This window comes from Phyllobates terribilis, unplaced genomic scaffold (assembly GCF_046119375.1).
Source record: "Phyllobates terribilis strain yellow unplaced genomic scaffold, ASM4611937v1 Scaffold_5__5_contigs__length_657084704, whole genome shotgun sequence".
Classification (NCBI taxonomy): Eukaryota; Metazoa; Chordata; class Amphibia; order Anura; family Dendrobatidae; genus Phyllobates; species Phyllobates terribilis.
In genome coordinates this window covers 328,352,686-328,377,517 of record NW_027362765.1, presented here as the reverse complement: position 1 = coordinate 328,377,517, position 24,832 = coordinate 328,352,686, and the positions used below count along the sequence as shown (strand labels likewise).

The 24,832-nt window shown below is 41.1% G+C and overlaps 1 protein-coding gene across 1 annotated transcript in view; it reads right to left on the bottom strand.

Annotated features, from left to right (window-relative positions):
• Positions 1 to 16,986, bottom strand: part of LOC141273150 (pendrin-like) — a 175,035-nt gene extending 158,049 nt beyond the window's left edge. The window contains exons 1-3 of the mRNA XM_073684596.1: positions 16,858 to 16,986; positions 13,376 to 13,538; positions 7,510 to 7,649 (exon numbers count right to left, since the gene is read on the bottom strand). Coding sequence (XP_073540697.1) covers positions 7,510 to 7,649; positions 13,376 to 13,530 — 295 coding nt within the window. The 5' untranslated portion in view covers positions 13,531 to 13,538; positions 16,858 to 16,986. The remainder of the gene's footprint in view (positions 1 to 7,509; positions 7,650 to 13,375; positions 13,539 to 16,857) is intronic.
• Positions 16,987 to 24,832: the final 7,846 nt, after the last annotated feature.

Sequence of the window (24,832 nt, the reverse complement as noted above, 5' to 3'; positions counted from 1 at the left end):
GCATGACTTGGTAGTGACACCCATAGCGTCAGGAGCCAAGGGGGTGGGGGAGACATGTTATAAAGAGGCACTAACCTGCGCAGTTTCACCATTAGGTTATCAATTGCCTATGGCTATTAAAGAAAAAATATGGCGCGGTGAGTTTATAGATGTATTGTCATTACTACCAGCGTCTAAAGAAGTGTTAGCTCGTATACAGAGGAAGGATGAGGAAGATAGGAGGAGACCTATTGCGAGGTCTTTTAATAACTGGTTGCAGGCATTTTGTATATACGCTATCATAATGGGGGAATGGTTCCCTGGCAGATGTTCAGGCTTATTCCAGCATGTAAATATTGTCCTTGAAGCATATAGAAATTTTAATGGATTAAGCTGGTTCTTCTATGATGAGAATTTCAGGCAGAAATTAGCTGTGCACCCGTCCTTAAAATGGGGGGTTAAAGATGTGGGGTTGTGGTTAAATTTAATGACACCTACTAAGGTTAATAATTTTCAGAAGCCACAAACCCATGGGCTGAGTTCGGATACACGGAGTGCTTATCTGCTGAGAAAAGGGACGTGTTTTGCATTTAATGAAAATCAGTGTAAATGGCCTAACACCTGCAGATATAGGCACGAGTGCTCCTTTTGTGGTGGGGCTCACCCAATGGTGAGATGTTTTAAAAAAGCCAGCTTGCTAGGGCAGCCCTCCTCAAGGGAGTACATTAACAAGGGCATTGACGCCGGAAAGGTGGAGAACATGCGGGCATGGTTAAATCAGTACTCAAATCACAGGACAGCCAGTCTGTTAATTGATGGGTTTACAAATGGTTTTGTTATACCGTCTTTTGGTGGTACTGGTTGTCACTGGGTAAATAATTTAAAGTTTGTAGCTTTACACCCGGAGGTGGTGAAGGCGAAAATTGATAAGGAAATTGCGGCAGGTAGAGTGGCAGGACCATTTGATGTTCCACCTTTTGTCAATTTTCGTTTATCACCGCTTGGGGTTGTACCCAAGAAAGAACTTAATGCGTTCAGACTTATTCATCATTTGTCTTTTCCTTATGGTGCATCCCTTAATGACAGTATTGATGAGAATCTAAAGACAGTGTGTTATACTTCATTTGATACTGCAGTGGAGATAGTAAAGGGGTTTGGGACGGATGGCTAAGGCTGATGTGGAAGCTGCGTTCAGATTATTGCCTATTCATCCAGATAGTTTTAACTCTTTAGGTTTTCAGTTTAACGGTTCATTCTATGTTGTTAAATGTCTTCCGATGGGTTGTGCGTTGTCATGTTCTTATTTTGAGGCATTTTCTACTTTTATAGAATGGGTTGTTGCCATGCAGTGTGCTAAAGATGGCGTGGTCCATTATTTAGACGATTTCTTGTTTGTAGGGCCTAAGGAGAGTGAGGTTTGTTTGGAATTGTTGAGGACATTTGAGAATATTTGTCATGATTTTGGTATACCACTAGCATTTGAAAAGACAGTTTATCCAACTTGTTGTATGGAGTTTTTAGGATTGTCATTGATTCATTGAGAGGGGAGCTCAGATTACCAACTAATAAGGTTGAGAAATGTAAGACGGCAATATTAGAGCTGTATGTCAAGAAGAAAACTAAAGTTAAGGAAATTGAATCTGTTCTCGGCTTATTAGCTTTTGCTGCTAGAGTGATTCCTATGGGTAGAGTGTTTTGTAGAAGATTATCATTGCATATAGCAGGTATTAGGAATTCATCATTTTATGTCCGTGTTACCAAGGAGATTAAGGAGGACCTTGAAGTATGGTTGGAATTTTTACAGGATTTTAATGGAATGGCGGTTTGGCAGGAGCCGTTTATAACAAGTGATGAGTTGAATTTGTGTATAGACGCTTCAAGTGCAGTAGGTTTTGGAGTATATTATAACGGTAATTGGTGCGCAGAGGGTTGGCAGCATATGTGGGTAGCTAATAAGGTTACAAAGAATATGGTGTTGGAGCTTTTTTTCAGTGGTAGTCACTTTAGTTTTATGGGGCAGAGTTAGGCTAATAGAAGTATTTTGTTACAGTCAGATAGCAAAGGGTTAGTTTTTGCTATTAATTGTGTGTACTCTAAATACTCTATGGTGGTGAAGTTGTTGCGTCATTTAGTCCTTATTTGCCTGAAGCGTAATATTTGGTTGAAGGCTGTGCATGTTGAAAGGAAGGTGAATTTAATAGCCAATGCACTTTCTCATTTGCAGTTCGGCAAGTTTTTTCGAGCTGGTGCCGGAGGCCAGAGCAACAGGAGAAAGGTGTCCAGATTACTTATGGGGCTTAATATGGTCCTAGTTATGGAATTGTTGAAGCGTTCGGTTGCAGCGTCCACATGGAAAGGTTATTTAGCGGCGTGGGAATTGTGGGTGTTATTTTGTAGTAGTAGAGGTGGGGATAGGTTTAGGAGCACTAGAACAAGCGCTTTGTCTTTTTGCAGGTCTATCTGTGAGAAAGGTTTGGCATATAGGACGTTAGTGAAACAGTTGGCAGGTGTTTCATTTTTCCTGAAAATAGCATGTCCCTTTAATAGTTATTTTGTAGTTAAACAGGTATTGAAAGGGTATAGAAAGGATCATTGTGTAAGAGATGGTAGGTGTCCTATCACTCCAGGTATACTAGTTGATTTATGTAAAGCAGCCGAGTCCGGTTGTTATAAGGCTTTTGAAGCAGTGCTTTTTTCCACAGCAGCATCTTTGTTATTTTTTGGGGCCCTTAGAATTGGGGAATTGTTACCTAGGGGGAAGAGAGGAGGAGACGGTTTGAAGTTGGGGTGCATAACAGTTGGATTCGGGCTATATGTTAATTAATATTGCTAGATCCAAAACTGATCAGTTAGGCAAAGGGATTTGTTTAAAGTTGATGTGTTTTCCGGAAAGCAATATATGTCCAATATGTTTAACATGTAAATATTTGAGTATGCGCCATATCAAGGGTGAGCTTTTACTGTTCCACCAGTCTGGCGTGCCTGTGACGCAGGGTCAGTTTAGAAGCCACTTTCACAGGTGTATGGCTGACATAGGTTTTGGTCATAAATTCTTCTCCACACATTCTTTTCGCATTGGAGCTGCTACAGAGGCTGCGAGACTGGGTTTGGACGCATCAGTTATTAAGAAGCTGGGGAGGTGGCCGTCAAATTGTTATAAATTGTATATTAGGAAGTAATATTTAATGTCTATTTATGTAGTTTTTACAGGTTTCACAGTTTGGATCCTAGGCCATTCATTTGTACATTGGGCGGAGCAGAGAGCGCTGGAGAGGTGTTATGGACACAATCTATCTTTGCCCACGGAGCGGGTAAGAGTGTATTGGATGGGCGTGAGAGGGCAAAAATGGGATGGACTACTGGAGCAAATTTCTGTCATGGGTGATACCTTTCCAGCGCCGGACATTATAATTGTGCATCTTGGGGGTAATGTTATCGTAAAATTAGAAACTGTGGACCTTTTGTTTATGATGAAAAAATGTTTACAGAGAATGACCAGTTATTTTCAGGAGTGAAGATCATCTTTTCAGAAATTATCCCAAGATTGGTGTGGTCGGAGTCAAAGGAGCTGCGCTATTGTAACAAGAATAGAAAAAGGTTGAATAGATATATGTGTAATTTTTTTGCCATCCTTAAGAGATTTTGCATTTCGACACATTGATTTAGAGGGTGATATCCGCGGCCTGTTTCGGAATGATTTGGTTCATTTATCGGATATTGGTAATGATATCTTTAATTTAAATTTGCAAGCAATGGTGGAAATAGCCCTTGGTGGGGTGTGGCCATGCTTGCCTGGTTAGGCAAGATGGCCGGTTGGGGTTAGTCGTCCAGGGATCTGGATATACAGGTAATTTTGGTTAACAGGCTTGAGCCTTATGGCTAAGCTGCGGGTTGATAAAGGTTTGAACTTGTTAAATTGAAATATTTATTGGTTTATACTTAAAGTTATGAGTTTTTAATATTTTAAATATTTAAATAAAGGCCGTGGCCAATTGTTTTCCATCTTAATCAATGTGTCGAGTATGTTGTTTTTTGCGCTGTTTAGATAAAGGTTGGAGTAATGTATAATGCCATGCACAAAGCACCAGAACAGCAGTGTTGGTAATAAAGATGATCCCTTCTGCCCTTCTCTTACTAATGGATGGATGGGAGAGAGATATGAGAGATATCACTGTATTCATATTATAGAGGAATACATACAATACACTGGGTATACAGCAGTGTGTGCATATATACACCTGACTATATACCTTTAGCTACAAGGGAGAGCTGTGTCTTCAGGGAGAGTTGTGTCTGCAGCAGCATGCACAGGAGCAGTCTGAGCTCTGATGAATGCAGCCATGCCCACCCACACAGCAAGCCATGACCACCGGTCAGTTTCCGGAGTCTGGAAGTGAGGGATTATCTGATGTGACATCACTGGAAGTCAGGGGATGGTCAGCCAGAGATTATGTGAACAAAAGAGAGCAGCTCAGATTATAGAAGGATTTAAAAAAAGCAAAGTATTTAGTAAAGTGCTTATCTACAGGTGCTGGTTCACATGAAAGGGACATGTAAAGTAGTGGCCAACCCCTTTAAGCTTCCATGTAAGTGGAGACATGCCATGGAATTCTTTGATTTCTTATAGATAAAATTTACGGGCAGTATTGTATTGATATACTTATTTCCAGCGTTCTATGTGCCCAAGCTTTTACCATATTATTAAAGCAATTATATGTAGTGCTCTTGTGATATCCACCTTCATCAAACATGTCCTTTCAAGAGAAGACCAGCATCAAGAAGGATGAGGAGCATGTTTTTCTATCAATAGTCATTCTGTTACTAACAAGGGTAGGATTGTGACAACTTCCCAGTCATTTTTGTGACAAGTTTTGTATTTGGAGTCTGGTTGACCTCAAAAATGTCTGGTTGAAATGTCAAATGAATGCACAGTTGAAATAAGGACTAAATAATAAAAGTTTACTTTTTTATTACAACACTTGGCATCACCAGACAGATCCAGTTTATCAGCTGTTCATTTGCTTTATCCAAATGTAGGTGCTTTTCATGGGTGATAAAACAGGGCGGAGGATGATAACCAAGCTGGTTTTTGGTTCATAAACTCTTGTTTTTGCCAAATCCTTCTACCATAAAACACTGTGCTGTCAGTAACTTATTTTCCAGGATCCCATCTTTATAATGTGAACTCTACACCTACAACCTGAGCAATGTACATTTATTACAGTATATACATATAGGCGAAGAGGAGAATCAGGAGGACATTAGATAAATGTATGGTTGACTTCATATGTGTGTTCTGGGGGTAGTCAGCATAGGTTTTATTTTATTTCACCATGAGTAGGCAGTGACAAGATGAATCGTAAGAACTCAAGACTACTTTTCACCACGAGGTGCTTAAAGTGTATGGCTATATTCACATGTTGATTTTTTTAGGTGTTTTTTTTTCTGCAGCCAAAACCTGATCTGTTGGCATTAAAAAGCTAGCAGCTAAAATTTAGGTTTTACTGCCTTTTTTGCTGCTTTTCTTGCTGCATTTTTTTCTGCATTTTTCAGGATGCCGGAGTTCAGCTTTACTTCCACCTTGCAAGCGAGATCAAAACAAGGTGTTAGGCCACCAATGCAAGATGTCTTTTAAGCCATAAAACATTTTTGGAAAAAAAAGGGCAATTTGATAAAATTATTTAGGGGGGAAATGTTTTTTTATATCTGAAAAAATTCTGAACTTAAAAGCTGGATTCAAGTATGAAAATCAGTCATGAACAAAGGTTATATGAGTCCATGAAAAAATACACAATTGCAAAAGTAAAACAGCAGGGGAAGTTGAATTGGTCGGGCATTGTTTACTTGATAGATTGGTAGGACATTGAATTGGTAGGGCATTGCTTACTCAACACATTGGTAGAGGGCTGAAGTGGTAGGGCATTGCTTACTTGACTCATTGGTAGAGGGCTGAAGTGGTAGGGCATTGCTTACTTGACTCATTGGTAGGGGGCTGAAGTGGTAGGGCACTGCTTACTTGACACATGGGTAGGGGGCTGAAGTGGTAGGGCATTGCTTACTTGACTCATTGGTAGGTGACTGAAGTGGTAGGGCACTGCTTACTTGACACATTGGTAGAGGGCTGAAGTGGTAGGGCATTGCTTACTTGACTCATTGGTAGGGGGCTGAAGTGGTAGGGCACTGCTTACTTGACACATTGGAAGGGGGCTGAAGTGGTAGGGCATTACTTACTTGACACATTGGTAGGGGACTGAAGTGGTATGGCATTGCTTACTCAACACATTGGTAGGGGGCTGAAGTGGTAGGGCATTGCTTACTTGACACATTGGTAGGGGGCTGAAGTGGTAGGGCACTGCTTACTTGACACATTGGTAGGGGGCTGAAGTGGTAGGGCATTGCTTACTTGACACATTGGTAGGGGGCTGAAGTGGTAGGGCATTGCTTACTTGACACATTGGTAGGGTGCTGAAGTGGTAGGGCATTGCTTACTTGACACATTGGTAGGGGGCTGAAGTGGTAGGGCATTGCTTACTTGACACATTGGTAGTGGGCTGAAGTGGTAGGGCATTGCTTACTTGACACATTGGTAGGGGGTTGAAGTGGTAGGGCATTGCTTACTTGACACATTGGTAGAGGGCTGAAGTGGTAAGGCACTGCTTACTTTAAGGAAAGAGTGAGACGGCTGTATATCTCGGACGGGGATTGCAATGCAATATTCAGACTGGCTGGCGGCTCTCCTGACCCAAGCTTGACACCATGTATTTCTATGCATCTGTCACGCTCATAGAACGCTGCAAAAACACTGACAGAATTGACATGTAGTTTTCCAATTCAGTCAAGAAAAAACAAAAGCAAGCGTGTGTAGGAGATTTCTGAAATCTCACAGCTTTTCTGGTACTGTAAAAAGCAGCTTTTAATTTGCATAAAAAAATGCAGCAAAAATGCAACGTGCGAACATAGAATAACCATTGTTTTAGTTTTTATTTCACAAAACAGCAGTACACAAGAAAATAAGAAACTTTGTAATATTTCTTATCGGCGAAATCTGCTTCCTTCTCCTCCTGGATTGAGCTTCCATTATCAATTCCTGGGCAAAATCTGTAAAATCTGTATTCAGTGAAGACAGGTTATCCCATTGATGAGATAACAGATGACAGCTGGTACTTTTAAAGTTCTATGGAAAGGCAGAGGAGAGGGGGGAGCTAGAGGCAGACACAGACATTCTGCTGCAAGTTCTCCAGAAATAACAGTTACAGTTCTCCATGGAACTTTATGAGGACCAACTGTCATCTCCTATCTCACTAATGGGAAAGATTTTATTTGTGAATTATTAATGATCAGCTCAGCAGGAGAAAAAAAGCCGATTGCTTTGATGAGCTCTATTATAACATTTTTTATTTTTACATGTACTATTGATTTATGAAAAAAACCACGTTGAAACCACGGTTACGCTTTAAATGTCATTGTATGCGGGTCTGCAGCTGGCAGTAGCCATGGCGTTGTTCACAGTGGATAAATGTGTAAGCTCACCTTGTAGAGTAGATACCAGCCCAGTACTGACTCCCGCAATGATGTCGTTGATTATCCACTCCTTCCATCTGTATTTAGGAAGCCAGTCCAGTATTGGCAAAATAGATTTGATTATCAAGAATACTCTTTTACCTGAGCAGCTATGAGAAAAGAATGTAAAATTACAATTCAGCACCGTACACCAGATAAACAAAGTGCAGACCTCTTACTAACATCATACTCATAGTTATGAAATATCATAATTGACCCTTTTGGCATATACTTTTCTTTTGGTTAATTTTTAGTGTTTCAGTCAATGAACTTGGTCTCCGATTGCTAAAATGATCGTGTAACATGAGTGGCAATGTGTGACCATGGCTTATATTAAATTTTATTAGCTCCAACAGGGCTGTATGTAGAGAAAATATGGCCCTATAGCACAAAACCATTCCGACTTCTGGTGCTGGTTCACACCACCACGTACCGCCTGAGACGAGACGACTTGATGCTTTGTTGCCTTCGTTGTCCTTTCCATAAACAGTGGGCTTATTCCACACCACAGTGTTTGCTAACATTGTAGATCCTGCACAGTTTATTATCCCCTATTTAATCCAGATCTGTCATCAGATTTCATAATACAAATATTATTCTACAAATCTGTTGGACTGGACAAAGCTGGTATACTTACTTTGAAAAACTATCACAGAATGACTGTGTAATCCTGATATTAAAATGAGCATTTTATGAGTCCAGTTGGAAATGGCAGAAAAACTTTCAAAAAGAAGTATGCAGCATTTGTGACATTGATTTTCAAAGTTAGTACATCAGCCTTTTCAGATCTATGAGATCGATTTGCAGTTCATATTGTGAAATAAGAGATGTCTAACAGTCTTAGACCTAACTTTCTACAAAGTCCCATAGTAATTATATTATCTACCTCTTTGAGTTCAGGTACTCAGTAGTTGAAATTTCCACCTCAATGGAAAGGTGTGCTGGCCTGCTTGTTTTGAGCAAGGTAACATTTTCTGAGAGTTTGTTACTCCTTGATGACTATATTACACCAATGAAACTGCTTTATAGTCACTTCAGTGTTATTGATTAACTCAATCAAAATATGTTTTATTCCCTCTTTACATTCTTATCTTATATGCCTACTTTCATTTGTGTCATATTCTACAGCAACAAAGGAACAAGAAGCTGATACAATGGGGAAAACAATACAATTATTTTTGCCCCAGAATTCTGGCATTAATTATCCTGAAATTCTGCTGAAAATAACTTACAGGGAATCTATCAGCAGCTTTTTTTTCTATATAATCTGAGAGCAGCTTGATGTAGGGACAGACACCCTGATTCCAGAGATGTGTTACTGGGCTGCTTGTTGTGCTTTTGATATAATCCCCGTAGATGTAGCAGGGCTATGAATGCTGAGCTCTGTATAATCCCACCCACATCCCTGATTGGCAGCTTCTTATGTATACTGTACATCCCTGACTCCGACTCCACAGCACGGCCTCACTACTGAGCGTGTACATAAAGTGCAGCACAGATTCATCTCACTGCCTCACTACTGAGCGTGTACATAAAGTGCAGCACAGATTCATCTCACTGCCTCACTACTGAGCATGTACATAAAGTGCAGCACAGATTCATCTCACTGCCTCACTACTGAGCGTGTACATAAAGTGCAGCACAGATTCATCTCATTGCCTCACTACTGAGCGTGTACATAAAGTGCAGCACAGATTCATCTCACTGCTTCACTACTGAGCGTGTACATAAAGTGCAGCACAGATTCATCTCACTGCTTCACTACTGAGCATGTACATAAAGTGCAGCACAGATTCATCTCACTGCCTCACTACTGAGCGTGTACATAAAGTGCAGCACAGATTCATCTCACTGCCTCACTACTGAGCGTGTACATAAAGTGCAGCACAGATTCATCTCACTGCTTCACTACTGAGCGTGTACATAAAGTGCAGCACAGATTCATCTCACTACTGAGCGTGTACATAAAGTGCAGCACAGATTCATCTCACTGCCTCACTACTGAGCGTGTACATAAAGTGCAGCACAGATTCATCTCACTGCCTCACTACTGAGCATGTATATAAAGTGCAGCACAGATTCATCTTACTGCCTCACTACTGAGCGTGTACATAAAGTGCAGCACAGATTCATCTCACTGCCTCACTACTGAGCATGTACATAAAGTGCAGCACAGATTCATCTCACTGCCTCACTACTGAGCATGTACATAAAGTGCAGCACAGATTCATCTCACTGCCTCACTACTGAGCATGTACATAAAGTGCAGCACAGATTCATCTCACTGCCTCACTACTGAGCGTGTACATAAACTGCAGCACAGATTCATCTCACTGCCTCACTACTGAGCATGTACATAAAGTGCAGCACAGATTCATCTCACTGCCTCACTACTGAGCGTGTCATAAACTGCAGCACAGATTCATCTCACTGCCTCACTACTGAGCGTGTACATAAACTGCAGCACAGATTCATCTCCCTGCCTCACTACTGAGCGTGTACATAAAGTGCAGCACAGATTCATCTCACTGCTTCACTACTGAGCGTGTACATAAAGTGCAGCACAGATTCATCTCACTGCCTCACTACTGAGCGTGTACATAAAGTGCAGCACAGATTCATCTCACTGCCTCACTACTGAGCGTGTACATAAAGTGCAGCACAGATTCATCTCAATGCCTCACTACTGAGCGTGTACATAAAGTGCAGCACAGATTCATCTCACTGCCTCACTACTGAGCGTGTACATAAAGTGCAGCACAGATTCATCTCACTGCCTCACTACTGAGCGTGTACATAAAGTGCAGCACAGATTCATCTCACTGCCTCACTACTGAGCATGTACATAAAGGGCAGCACAGATTCATCTCACTGCCTCACTACTGAGCATGTACATAAAGTGCAGCACAGATTCATCTCACTGCCTCACTACTGAGCGTGTACATAAAGTGCAGCACAGATTCATCTCACTGCCTCACTACTGAGCATGTACATAAAGTGCAGCACAGATTCATCTCACTGCCTCACTACTGAGCGTGTACATAAAGTGCAGCACAGATTCATCTCACTGCCTCACTACTGAGCGTGTACATAAAGTGCAGCACAGATTCATCTCACTGCTGAGCGTGTACATAAAGTGCAGCACAGATTCATCTCACTGCCTCACTACTGAGCGTGTACATAAAGTGCAGCACAGATTCATCTCACTGCCTCACTACTGAGCGTGTACATAAAGTGCAGCACAGATTCATCTCACTGCCTCACTACTGAGCATGTACATAAAGTGCAGCACAGATTCATCTCACTGCCTCACTACTGAGCATGTACATAAAGTGCAGCACAGATTCATCTCACTGCCTCACTACTGAGCGTGTACATAAAGTGCAGCACAGATTCATCTCACTGCCTCACTACTGAGCGTGTACATAAAGTGCAGCACAGATTCCTCTAAACTAAAAGCCTAAATCCTTAGATCAGGAACAGAACAGACATTTATAGGACTTTTCATAACTTTCCCAAACTCTTATGAAAATATTTACAGCACATCCTGCATTGTACTAATGAACCCAATTTATTATATATTTTAGGAGTCGGAGTTGGTTCATTTTATACTGACTCCACCAAAATGAACTCCGACTCCACGACTTCGACTCCACAGCCCTGGTCATAACAGAGGACTATGAGAGCACTAAACCTATCAAGCAGCATTTACACTCTGATACATTTAGGGCTTCTGGCTCATCTAGGCTCATGCGGTTATATTCTTACTAGCTATTGAACCCGTTCTACCATTTTTATTGGTATATGGTCTCCCATGCTGGTATTTGTGCTGCCCCCCTCCTGGTATTTGTGCTGCCCCCATCCTGTCCCCACCATCCTATCCTGATATGCATGGCACCCCTCATCCCTAATCCTGGCATGCATGGCACCTCTCACCCCCAATCCTAGTATGCATGGCACCCCTCATCCCCAATCCTGGTATGCATGGCCCCCTCATCCCAAATTTGGTATACATGGCACCCCTCATCCCCAATCCTGGTATGCATGGCACCCCTCATCCCCAATCCTGCTATGCATGGCCCCCTCATCCCACATTTGGTATACATGGCACCCCTCATCCCAATTCTGGTATGTATGGCCCCCCTCATCCCCAAATCCTGGTATGTGTGGCCCCCTTCATCCTCCAATCCTGGTATGCATGGCCCCCCTCATCCCCCAATCTTGATATGTATAGCCCCCTCATTCCCCAATCCTGGTATGTGTGGCCCCCTCACCCCCCAATCCTGGTATGAATGGCCCCCCTCATCCCCCAATCCTGGTATGTATGGCCCCCTCATCCTCCAATCCTGGTATGTGTGGCCCCCTCACCCCCCAATACTGGTATGCATGGCCCCCCTCATCCCCCAATCCTGGTATGCATGGCCGCCCTCATCCCCCAATCTTGGTATGTATGGCCTCCTCATCCCCTAATCCTGGTATGTGTGGCCCCCTCACCCCCCAATCGTGGTATGCATGGCTCCCCTCATCCCCCAATCCTGGTATGTATGGCCCCCTCATCCCGCAATCTTGGTATGCATGGCCCCCTCATCTCCCAATCCTGGTATGTATGGCCCCCCTCACCCCCCAATCCTGGTATGTGTGGCCCCCTCACCCCCCAATCTTGGTATGCATGGTCCCCTCACCCCCCAATCCTGGTATGCATGGCACCCCTCACCCCCCAATCCTGGTATGCATGGCCCCCCTCACCTCCCAATCCTGGTATGCATGGCCCCCCTCATCCCTTTCACGCTGCACACATACAAAAAAATAAACACTTATACTCACCTTTCTTCCATGTACTCCGGCGCTGCTGTGTCCTGTTCTGCCAGAGGCCGGGGGAGGAGTGCGGTGCCGGAGTACGTGCGTGCCCATACCGCGCTGTCACGGCGCCATTTTGCTGAAGACACACTGCAAATGTGTTTTCAGTAAAATGGCGCCAGATAGCACTATGCGCATGCGCCGATCCGATGCCTTCACTCCGCCCCCGGTCTGCGGCGAAAAGAGACGCCACGGCAACACTCCTCCCGGTCAGGTAAGTCTGTAAGTATGGCGCCGGAGATCGCAGTATGCGTTCAGTGTCTACACATACCGCGATCTCCGGCGCCATACACTCCTCTTACCTGTAACAGCTCCATGCGGTCTTCTGTCTGGAGCCAGACTGCGCAGGCGTGTTGCGCTTGCACAGTCTATAAAGGCTTCAGTCAGAGACACGCATCTCCCGTTATATTATAGATATCGAGGAAGCAGAACTATAGTAGTGATATTCTTGTACACAGAATGTATAGGGTGTAATAGCATTGTGATCTGCCAGTATATAGTAAGGGGGAATTCAATGAAACATAATCTGAGGGATAGACATTATAGAATTGTGGATATTTTGTGATAAAATGAAAATAAAGCGTCATACAGGCCACAATTAGTCACATTTAGGCCTAATTTATATAACCTGGTACCTTACCCTGTTAAAGGGGTCCTGAAATGAGCAGAGACAGACATGAATATATAACAGAGATGTGCATGGAGTAGGAAAGTGACTGTCAGTAACACATTATTATTGTCTATAGTGACATCTTATTCCTATATTTTAGAACATATCTTCACATGTCACCACTTGAAACATTTATAACGCTAAGTATTGTCTGTGCACATTTGGCATATTCTAATTTTACATAAGAAAGCCTATGTTTTTGGTTAGTCTAATTTTTTATTCATGTTTATAATTTATTGGTTACACAGTAAAAGCATTTTTAGTGATAAAAGAAATTCTTTGGTAAAGTTCAAGGCCTACTTACTGTACCTGCAACTCTTTTTCAGTCGTTCACGGTATGTTTTAGGCACAATCTCTTTTTTTTCATTATCTTCTTGAAATGAAGGCTCAGCATAAATCGTCCTTCGCACCAAATACTGGGTATTCCCAGCTTTGGGTAAATCCATATTTGGCAACACCATCATACATGTAACTGTTAGGATTAGGAAAAATAAAGGTTTCTTTGTGCAAGATCAATTATCAGTCGTCAAAGAGCATGAAAAGGTGTAATATTAAAGGCTTCAATGAGACGCTACCACCAGGGCAGTCTCAGGAAAGAGGTTTTCCTATTGAGAAGTTCTGCCTCAATGATCTGTTAGGTGCTCCTGTTAGGATCTACCTTTTTATCTATAGCTGCTGAAAAGTTCCTCCAATCTGATAAACCAAGCTCTCACTGGTAAACTTAGTTTTATGACAAATTTTTTTGGGTGAACCGTAAATCTCTACGGGATAGGTGATAACTTACTGATCGGTGTGAGTCTGAATGCTGAAACCTGCACCAATTGTAGTACGCATGCGATAACACCGCTCCATTCATTCCTTATGAGGCTGCTGAATGCTGCGCTTGACTTTTTCTGGGAGCTTCATAAAGAATGAATAGATATGAACAACCAACCTGCGAAGATAAAAGTTCCCCGTTGGAGATAAATGTGCTTAGTTCTGCCTAATGGTGCAGGTCCCAGAGGTCAGAGCCTCACTGATCAGTGAGTTATCAACTATCCTGAAGATGTTGAAAACATTTAGATGGAGGGTATGGAGTAAACCTTAAAATGGACCTTTGACTGGAATTCTGGAGAAGACTGTAAGACATGTAAAAAAGAAAAACTGAAATATCACATGGTCATAAGTATTCAGACCCTTTGCTCAGACACTCATATTTAAGTCACATGCTGTCCATTTCCTTGTGATCCTCCTTGAGATAGTCCTATTCCTTCATTGGAGTACAGCTGTGTTTTATTAAACTGATAGGACTTGATTTGGAAAGGCACACACCTGTCTATATAAGACCTCACAGCTCACAGTGCATGTCAGACCAAATGAGAATCATGAGCTCAAAGGAACTGCCCAAGGAGCTCAGAGACAGAATTGTGGCAAGGCACAGATCTGGCCAAGGTTATAAAAGAATTTCTGCATTACTCAATGTTCCTAAGAGCACAGTGGCTTCCATAATCCTTAAATGAAAGAAGTTTGGAACCACCAGAAGTCTTCCTAGACCTGTCCGTCCAGCCAAACTGAGCAATCATGGAAGAAGAGCCTTGGTGAGAAAGGTAAAGAAGAACCTCAAGATCACTGTGGCTGAGCTCCAGAGATGCAGTAGGGAGATGGGAGAAAGTTCCACAAAGTCAACTATCACTGCAACAGTCCACCAGTCGGGCCTTTATGTCAGAGTGGCCCAACGGAAGCCTCTCCTCAGTGCAAGACATATGAAAGCCCGCATAGATTTTGCACAAAAATACATGAAGGACTCCCAGACTATGAGAAATAAGATTCTCTGGTCTGATGAGACAAAGATAGAACTTTCTGGTGATAATTCTAAGCGGTATGTATGGAGAAAACCAGGCACTGCTCATCACTTGCCCAATACAATCGCAACAGTGAAACATGGTGGTGGCAGAATCATGCTATGGGGGTGTTTTTCCGCTGCAGGGACAGGACGACTGGTTGCAATTGAAGGAAATATGAATGCGGCCAAGTACAGAGATATCCTGGATGAAAACCTCTTCCAGAATGCTGTGGATCTCAGACTTGGCCGAAGGTTCACCTTCCAACAAGACAATGACCCTAAGCACACAGCTAAAATAACGAAGGAGTGGCTTCAGAACACCTCTGTGACCATTCTCGACTGGCCCAGCCAGAGCCTTGACCTAAACCCAATTGAGCATCTCTGGAGAAACCTGAAAATGGCTGTCCACCAACGTTCACCATCCAACCTGATGGAACAGGAGAGGATCTGCAAGGAAGAATGGCAGAGGATCCCCAAATCCAGGTGTGAAAAACTTGTTGCATCATTCCCAAGAAGACTCATGGCTGTACTAGCTCAAAACGCTGCTTCTACTCAATACTGAGCAAAGGGTCTGAATACTTATGACCATGTGATATTTCAGTTTTTCTTTTTTAATAAATTTGCAAAAATTTCTACATTTCTGTTTTTTTCAGTCAAGATGGGGTGCAGAGTGTACTTTGATGAGAAAAAAATGAACTTTTTTGAATTTACCAAATGGCTGCAATGAAACAAAGCGTGAAACATTTAAAGGGGTCTGAATACTTTCCGTACCCATTGTATGTCATTTTTTACAAATGTGAAAGTTCTTTTGAATCTGACATTCTTTTTCTTTTGTCCTTGTGTCTCTCCATTTCTGAAATATGTCCCTTATTCCCTGTATGTAAATTCACCTCTTTAGTCAACTGGGCATGGCCCTCACATATACTCCCATAGAGTAGATTTGAAAACCGCACTCACTTGGCTAAAAAGGCTATATTTACTTACAGGGTAGAGTTGGTCATATCTTAGTAACGGGAAGGTTAAGGAACGTTAAAAAAAAAAAAAAAACATTCAGGAGAACAACAACATTCACATCAAGTAGAACAAATCAACATATTTATGTCAAGTAACAGTTCCTCTTTAAGAAACAAAGAGATCTTGATAATAAATGGGTGGTTTCAGAATAATGAAGACTTTGTTTCCCAAGCATTAGAAATAAAATTAGGAGTGACTGGGTATTTCTAACCAGACGTTAATATAACAACTTCTATACTATGTTGGGAAGGTTGTTTGGTTGGGTCACATAAGATTCAAGCCATCTTGTAGAAGAATATTCACTCATCCAAGCCTTAGGTGGGGTATTAGGTTAATGTGGGCTAAAATTGTCACAATAGAGCTTAGATAATGGTGGCCAGAAAGGTATGGTTATGTACATCAATGTAGGTACAAGCTTCCCAAAATTAGAGGTAATGGCATTGGGGCAGGACTGTTTAGAAGACATTTCATGAATTTTGCTGAGTTCAGAGATCTTAGTGACCCTTTCTGATCTTTCCTGATTTTCTATCATAAAAAACAACACACATAAAGCCATATTTGCAAAGAATGTCAGCACATAGTGGCATACATTTTCTACAATTTGGCACATGAATCAGAATTGAATCCCAACTTAAAAGCCAGAAAGAGTCTTTCTTAAAAAAATCTCTTTTAAATCACCTTCTCTAAAGGATGTTTCTGAATTCTAGAGGTTTTGCTTTAATACAGATTTTGAATTGTTAATAAAGTCCTAAAATATCTTCAAACGGTAAAAAAGGAACAATAAAATGTCTGTAATCGAACAGTAGCCAAATAACTGTATATTAGATCAAAACCACTCAAACTGAGAAACCTAATTGTTGGTTGTTTTTTGGTCTTCCATACATAATTTAAAGGTAACTATTATTAATAATACTTAAGATAGTCAAAGTGGTCTGCACACAAGCCTTTTGCCTACCTGCGCTGTTCCAGCAACCTTGGAAGATTCTTCTGTGTTTACCCTGCTCAATATATAGTGCCAATAAGTAAGGGGAAGATCGCTTTATGAGTCTCTCATCTACATTTTTAACGAGAAAAATGTGACATGGAGTTACACATAAATATGTAGTGTGTTTGGAAGTTCACAGTAGTTCTTGCTTATGATAATTAACCCTTCAATTGTACGCCCTTTATGCTGTATTTAGATATGCGCACATGACAGGGCATTTCAGAGATAGGTTATAATCGACTTGTGCAACAGATTTTAGAAATGAAGCACAGCAATCAAAAAGTTGGCATCCAAGGTTGGGTTATAGAGCTATCTAGACGGTGCAGCTAGTTAATGACTAACTTCATTTAAAAAGTTCATGGTCTTCTTATGGAACAACAACAAGGAATTATTTATCATAAAAAATAGCAGTCCCTATCCACCCTAGTTTTTGGTCATTTATATCACAAAGTTCTCTATTGACCATCATTAACCTTGTGTTTTCTTGCCCGTTTTGCTCTCGCAACCTTTCTTTTGTTTTAAAAATTTTCCCTCTGGAAAACCTTCTTTTCCCCTATAGTTTATCTAAAATAGTGCGCATTTTTCATTTTGATATTCACAGATATCAGATAAACTAAGTTTATCTGTAGTTCTAGGTAAAACCACAGACATTCTAAACAATAAACCTAATGACAAGATGCTTAAAGAAAGAGCAATACCAATAGCATCACCCATAGCATCAGCTTTTCCTCTGATTTGTTTTATAGTTTTGATATTTTGTTGGTCCAAGGACTTTAGTAGATATTGGTGTCCAATAATAAAACCAAGAAAGAAAAAAGTGAAATGCTGTCATACCTGGTAAGAATGAAGAAGCACAAGTTAATTAAAGTAATTTGCTGGATACATGGTAAGACTATTTTCAGATTGATGGTTACTTTTACCTTTATGGCATATACTTTGGGTTGTACCATGGACAAACACAGTAACTTTGCCATACTACTAGCCTGTAATAAAGCAATCACATATTAAACCCTGGATCACACATACAAGCTCAGGCACTACTTTAATTAAACTAGGGGAGTTGGGATCCCCTTTTAGTGATTGGAGGGGGGTGCTAGTGGATAAGTAGGGGTAACCCCTGGATTTTAAAAAACATATCCTTATTATTTATTCACTTTTTTGTCAATATTTTGGAGCACATATAAAGTAATGTTTCATTTATGTTATGTTGTATAATGCAAGCTGTTCTCTCCCCATATTTTTATTAACACCATTCGTTGCCAGATTAGATTTATTAATAAACTGCATTCTATAGGTTTTATGTTTATGATGATATCAGATATTCAATCTTCAGAGATATGTATTCAGTAGTGTTTATTTGTTGATGAAAGTTTAACCTCTTGATAACTTCATGATTGTTCTTTTTGTGCTTTTGTTTTTCCTTTCCTTCTTCCAAGAGTCTTAATTTTTTTTTTTACCATATAATATACTGCAAAATAGGAAATAATTTTAACTGGGGCGAAATGGTGAAAAAATATGCAATTTTGCATTTAATTTTGGTATTCTTTTTAGTACATGAACAGTACAGTAAATATGACATGGCAATCACTTGTTCTGTATGCTGCAATACTACAAAACTGCAGTATATAGTTAAAATGATGGTGAATGTGATGCTGAGTCACTACTTATGGGCAAGCCATGAGACAAGGGAGTCAAGGAATCCGGGGTCAAATACCAGGAGAGCACGTCAAAGGCAAAAGGGTAAAGCAAAAGAATGGTCAGAAGGCAAAGTTCGAGGTCAAGCAACAGAGGTCAGAGTTTGGTAAAGGCAAAGGGGCAATATAAAAGAATTATCAAAGGCAAAGTCTGAAGTCAGTCAACAAAGATCAGAATAGCAGAACTCTTAAGATCAAGGCGCACACATCACCGAGCAAAGCTATGACTGGCAATGGTCTGACCACTGTCAGCCAGCTGAATAGCCAGGTAATCACCCTGAACGGGTGACACCTGGAGGAAACCCAGGAGGCCCGGCCAGATTGGATGGCTGGGCTGTCACTCACAATACTGACAGCCCAGCATACCCCTGATTCTATAGAGCAGCTGAGCTGTCACTCACTGCATCTCTAGGACACTGGGCTTTAAACTTTGTGCTAGCTACTGTTACTATCCAGTCCCAGTAGAGCACTCGCCTTTACCTTTAAAGAAGTTGGCCACAACTTTTTATTATGCCCCCAATGTATCTCCCCGGGGCCCATAAGTGTCTTTGTAATTACTTTCTGTTGCAGGTTCAGCCTGTGAGTGGTGCTATTGGTGGTTTTCACAATGAATGGCGAGCGGTGGATGCTGGGTGTGACGTGCGGGGTAAGGCGCCTACAACTCAGCATCCACCGGTGGAACGCAGAGGAGGGAACCTCGGCTGCGGCCTGGACTTGTCGTGACGTCAGCGGATGTCAGAGGCGGCTGCAGCCGGGGGTCACGTGATGCCTGTGAGCGGCCAGCGATAGGAGATAATAAGTAGTGGAGAACCCCTTTAAACCCCTGTATAGAGATGTGGATTTTCACAGAGACCCACTGATCTGTGAAGGGGACTGACGGGAATGCTCAGATCACTGGGTTGGAAACAGATGGTATGACAAGTGACAAACCGTAAGTTAGAGAAATAATCAGGAAACAGGCTGAGGTCAGAATGAGAATGAAATAGGCAGAACAGGAGCCGGGAGCTGTATATGTGTATATACAGTATAGACCAAAAGTTAGGACACACCTTCTCATTTAAAGATTTTTCTGTATTTTCATGGCTATGAGAATTGTACATTCACACTGAAGGCATCAAAACTATGAATTAACACATGTGGAATTCTATACTTAACAAAAAAGTGTGAAACAACTGAAAATATGTCTTATATTCTAGGTTCTTCAAAGTAGCCACCTTTTGCTTTGATGACTGCTTTGCACACTATTGGCATTCTCTTGATGAGCTTCAAGAGGTAGTCACCGGAAATGGTTTTCACTTCACAGGTGTGCCCTGTCAGGTTTAATAAGTGGGATTTGTTGCCTTATAAATGGGGTTGGGACCATCAGTTGTGTTGTGCAGAAGTCTGGTGGATACACAGCTGATAGTCCTACTGAATAGACTGTTAGAATTTGAATTATGGCAAGAAAAAAGCAGCTAAGTAAAGAAAAACGAGTGGCCATCATTACTTTAAGAAATGAAGGTCAGTCAGTCCGAAAAATTGGGAAAACTTTGAAAGTGTCCCCAAGTGCAGTTGCAAAAACCATCAAGCGCTACAAAGAAACTGGCTCACATGAGGACCGCCCCAGGAAAGGAAGACCAATAGTCACCTCTGCTTCTGAGGATAAGTTTATCCGAGTCACCAGTCTCAGAAATCGCAGGTTAACAGCAGCTCAGATTAGAGACCAGGTCAATGTCACACAGAGTTCTAGCAGCAGACACATCTCTTCAACAACTGTTAAGAGGAGACTTTGTGCAGCAGGCCTTCATGGTAAAATAGCTGCTAGGAAACCACTGCTAAGGACAGGCAACAAGCAGAAGAGACTTGTTTGGGCTAAAGAACACAAGGAATGGATATTAGACGAGTGGAAATCTGTGCTTTGGTCTGATGAGTCCAAATTTGAGATCTTTGGTTCCAACCACCGTGTCTTTGTGCGATGCAGAAAAGGTGAACGGATGGACTCTACATGCCTGGTTCCCACCGTGAAGCATGGAGGAGGAGGTGTGATGGTGTGGGGGTGCTTTGCTGTTGACACTGTTGGGGATTTATTCAAAATTGAAGGCATACTTAACAAGCATGGCAACCACAGCATCTTGCAGCGGCATGCTATTCCATCCGGTTTGCGTTTAGTTGGACCATCATTTATTTTTCAACAGGACAATGACCTCAAACACACCTCCAGGCTTTGTAAGGGCTATTTTACCAAGAAGGAGAGTGATGGGCATGCTACGCCAGATGACCTGGCCTCCACAGTCACCAAACCATCACAATCGAGATGGTTTGAGGTGAGCTAGACTGCAGAGTGAAGGCAAAAGGGCCAACAAGTGCTAAGCATCTCTGGGAACTCCTTCAAGATTGTTGGAAGACCATTTCCGGTGACTACCTCTTGAAGCTCATCAAGAGAATGCCAAGAGGGTGCAAAGCATTCATCAAAGCAAAAAGGTGGCTACTTTGAAGAACCTAGAATATAAGACATATTTTCAGTTGTTTCACACTTTTTTGTTAAGTATATAATTCCACATGTGTTAATTCATAGTTTTGATGCCTTCAGTGTGAATTTACAATTTTCATAGTCAAGAAAATACAGAAAAATCTTTAAATGAGAAGGTGTGTCCAAACTTTTGGTCTGTACTATATATATATATATATATATATATATATATATATATATGTTTCTGTAAAAGTCAGAAGGCTGGTAAAACCTAGGTTTTACCAGTCAATCTGGACATTTACCGAGGCCGTCGGTAAAAGCTCAAAATGAAAAGTAAAATTGGACTTTTACCTGTGAAGTCTTGGTAAATGTTAACATTTACCGTCGAGCATGGTGAAAGTCAGAAATATCAGGTGTGAAGATGGAACATCTGACTTTAACCAAGAGCAGTTGGTAAATGTGCACATTAAAATGTAGCTGAGAAGAGTGTAATAAAAAGTGTAAGCCACCGCGGGAAAGTTGTCTGATTAGGCAGATACGGCGAGGAAATGGAGGACACAGTGGGAAAGTTGTCTGATTAGGCAGATACGGCGAGGAAATGGAGGACACAGTGGGAAAGTTGTCTGATTAGGCAGATACGGCGAGGAAATGGAGGACACAGTGGGAAAGTTGTCTGATTAGGCAGATACGGCGAGGAAATGGAGGACACAGTGGGAAAGTTGTCTGATTAGGCAGATACGGCGAGGAAATGGAGGACACAGTGGGAAAGGTGTCTGATTAGGCAGATACGGCGAGGAAATGGAGGACACAGTGTTCAAAGTTTTTATAAATGTAATAAGAGTAAATGGGGAAAATATGGTAATAACAATGAACAAAATCTGCCCTGCACACTCGCACCATCCATGCCTTCCGATGATGCATGAAACATGCATTATCGGAAGGCACGGATATATCCGACAGATATCGGGATTATCCGTATCCGTACAGCCCGTTATCCGCTCGGATAACGGGTCTGGACGGATCTATCCGCTTATCCCTAGTCACAATTACAGAATTACATAGTTTTGAAGTTGCGTTATTCTTGTATTTGCGGTAATTTGTCATTTTTGAGAAGTATTTTCCTACATAAATGTTTTCTATTTGCATTTTCCTATTTGTATTTGTTCATTTGCATCTGCATTTTGAAGAATAAAAATATTTCTAACGATTAAGGCCTTCATCAGAGTCAGAAATTGCTGGTAAGAGTCAGAATTCTGTGACTCAAAGTTACTTTTACCAACACATGCTGGTAGTTACTTTTACCAACACATGCTGGTAAATGTAAAGATTTACCAATTTGCCCAAAAGTAAAAGTCCAAAATCGTTCGTTTATATGGAATACATCTGACTTTTACCAACGCTGTTGAGAAATGTTAAGATTTACCAAGACTTCACCGGTAAAAGTCCAATTTTACTTTTCATTTTGAGCTTTTACCGACGGCCTCGGTAAATGTCCACATTGACCGGTAATCCTAGGTTTTACCGGCCTTCTGACTTTTACAGTAACATATATATATATATAATACACGCTTCAAAGAGCATATATGTTACAAAGAGCAGATTCATCCGCCCGGGACCCAGGAGGAATGCCTAATCAATACAGACCAGACCAAATGGATTGACAAGACTCATATCTGATAATCTGATCATAATCTGAATCAGGCACTAAATGTTTCTGCAATCGCCTTTCAGACTACAAGACTTATGTCTGATGAATTATAATACGTAAATATACGTCTTTCTCATGTTTCTGAAATCACCTCTTGATAGACTATATTATTTATAGCATAATGCTGGTTACATATGCACATATATATTATTCAGAGAATTGAAAAGCTGGTTACTGTTTCTTTTAAATGTCAGAAATGTATTTTTGTCCATTTTGCGTTGTTTGGTATTATTCTCACTTTAACAAAAAGAAAATAAATAACTGAGGTGGGAAAATTTCCGTTTTTCATTTAGTTGCTCAATAATTCAGCACGCATAGATATTCTCCTAAGAAAGACGAAATCTCACTTTCACTTTCTTAAATATTCAGGTTTATTAACCTTTTGGATTTACTGACAGCACTGTAGTTATTCAATAATTAAATTAATCATCGAAAAACAAAATGCCTAATACTGTTATTGTGCACACAGTGGATTATCCAGGCTGTAAAGATACCAGGTTTTTGCTATGTAATCTGAGAGTAGCATGATGTAGGGACAGATACCATGATTCCAGCGATGTGTTAATTACTGGTCTGTTTGCTATAATTTTTATAAAATCACTGTTTTTTACTGCTGCAGTTTTCTGAATGCTGAGCTCTGTATAACGCTACCCACACCACTGATTGGCAGATTTCTGTGTACACTGTGCATAGGCAGGAAGCTGCCAATTAGTGATGGGCATGAGGTTACACAGAGCTGGAGGACTACATGGCACACGACACCTAGTCCTCTACTGTTAATTTGCTGATAAAAAACTGATGTTATTAAAACTCCAACTAACAGTGGCATAAGTGACACATCAGCGGAAACAGGGTATCTGCCCCTTCATCATATTGCTGTCAGATTAAATAGCAAAAAATTGCTGACAGATTCCCTATAAAATATTATTTTTTACTGAACTGAAAAAGTAAAAACCTTTTCAGAAATGTTTCAGAATGAAAGAGAATGTTTCAGTGACCATTATCCCACTTACATAACTTCAAGGATCTCTTAAATGGGCAACTTTCTTATTTCACAACAGGATATAAGAATGTAACAACATCTGATGTGGAAATAGAGAGTTACAAAGGTGAACTGTAATACGGAGAAAGTACTCATCTATGCTCAAGACCATGGAAAATACATCCTTGGATCCTTATAAAACAAATGGTCGGTGGACTCAGTTATTCAGGAAGGACATTGACTTCAATGACATTTGAGGCTATTAAGGCCTCAGTTATATCAGATAAGTTTTAATATAAAGCCTTTCCATGGCTTCTATGTCCACAGGAACCTTTCTCTAGTCTTGCTAACATGACAACTCTTCCATTAGGGAAACCTGTTGCACTTTGCCCATCCATAGAGCCATAGAGTGTGGTCCATAAAGCCAATTAGGGTAGTCCAAAGAGTCACTGTGTTAAGTGTGGCCATGATTTTTAAGGTGTTTGAGCATATATGATAGGGTGCCCAAAAGGGTTGTATCTTGGAGTAGTGCCACCAAATATGTAAAATATTACTAGTGTATGTTTCACACCTCCTAAAACTGTTGGTATGGGAAATCTGGGGTTCTATCTTGTTACCAAATTATATGAACTATCAGCTATATCATACTGTATACATACATCAATTTGTAGACAACTTTGACCTCTGTAAGGAAAATCAGCCAGCCAAATATTAATTACAGGGACAGCAACCAGCTACCTAATGCAAAGATTCTCCAACTAAAGTGCCTTGAAACGGTATTCATATCCTGTGACCCTTTCACATTTTTTCATGTTACACGGACAACTTAAATTTTTTTTTATTGGGATGTTATGTGATATATCAACACGAAGTAGCAAGAGAATTTGTTAAGGAAATTATATGATGGTTTTCTATTTAAAAATATATATCTGAAAATGATGGCGTGTGACGCGCCCCCTGGGCCCTGGGGTACCCGGTGCCGGGCCGGTCATTGCTAGGGGAGATGTCACAGTGGCGGTGACCCGGTCCGTGAACCAGGGCGGTCAGTAAAAAGGCGATTTTATAGTTTTTATAGTTTTTATGTGCAAAGTTTGTGATGCCACCTGTGGTAT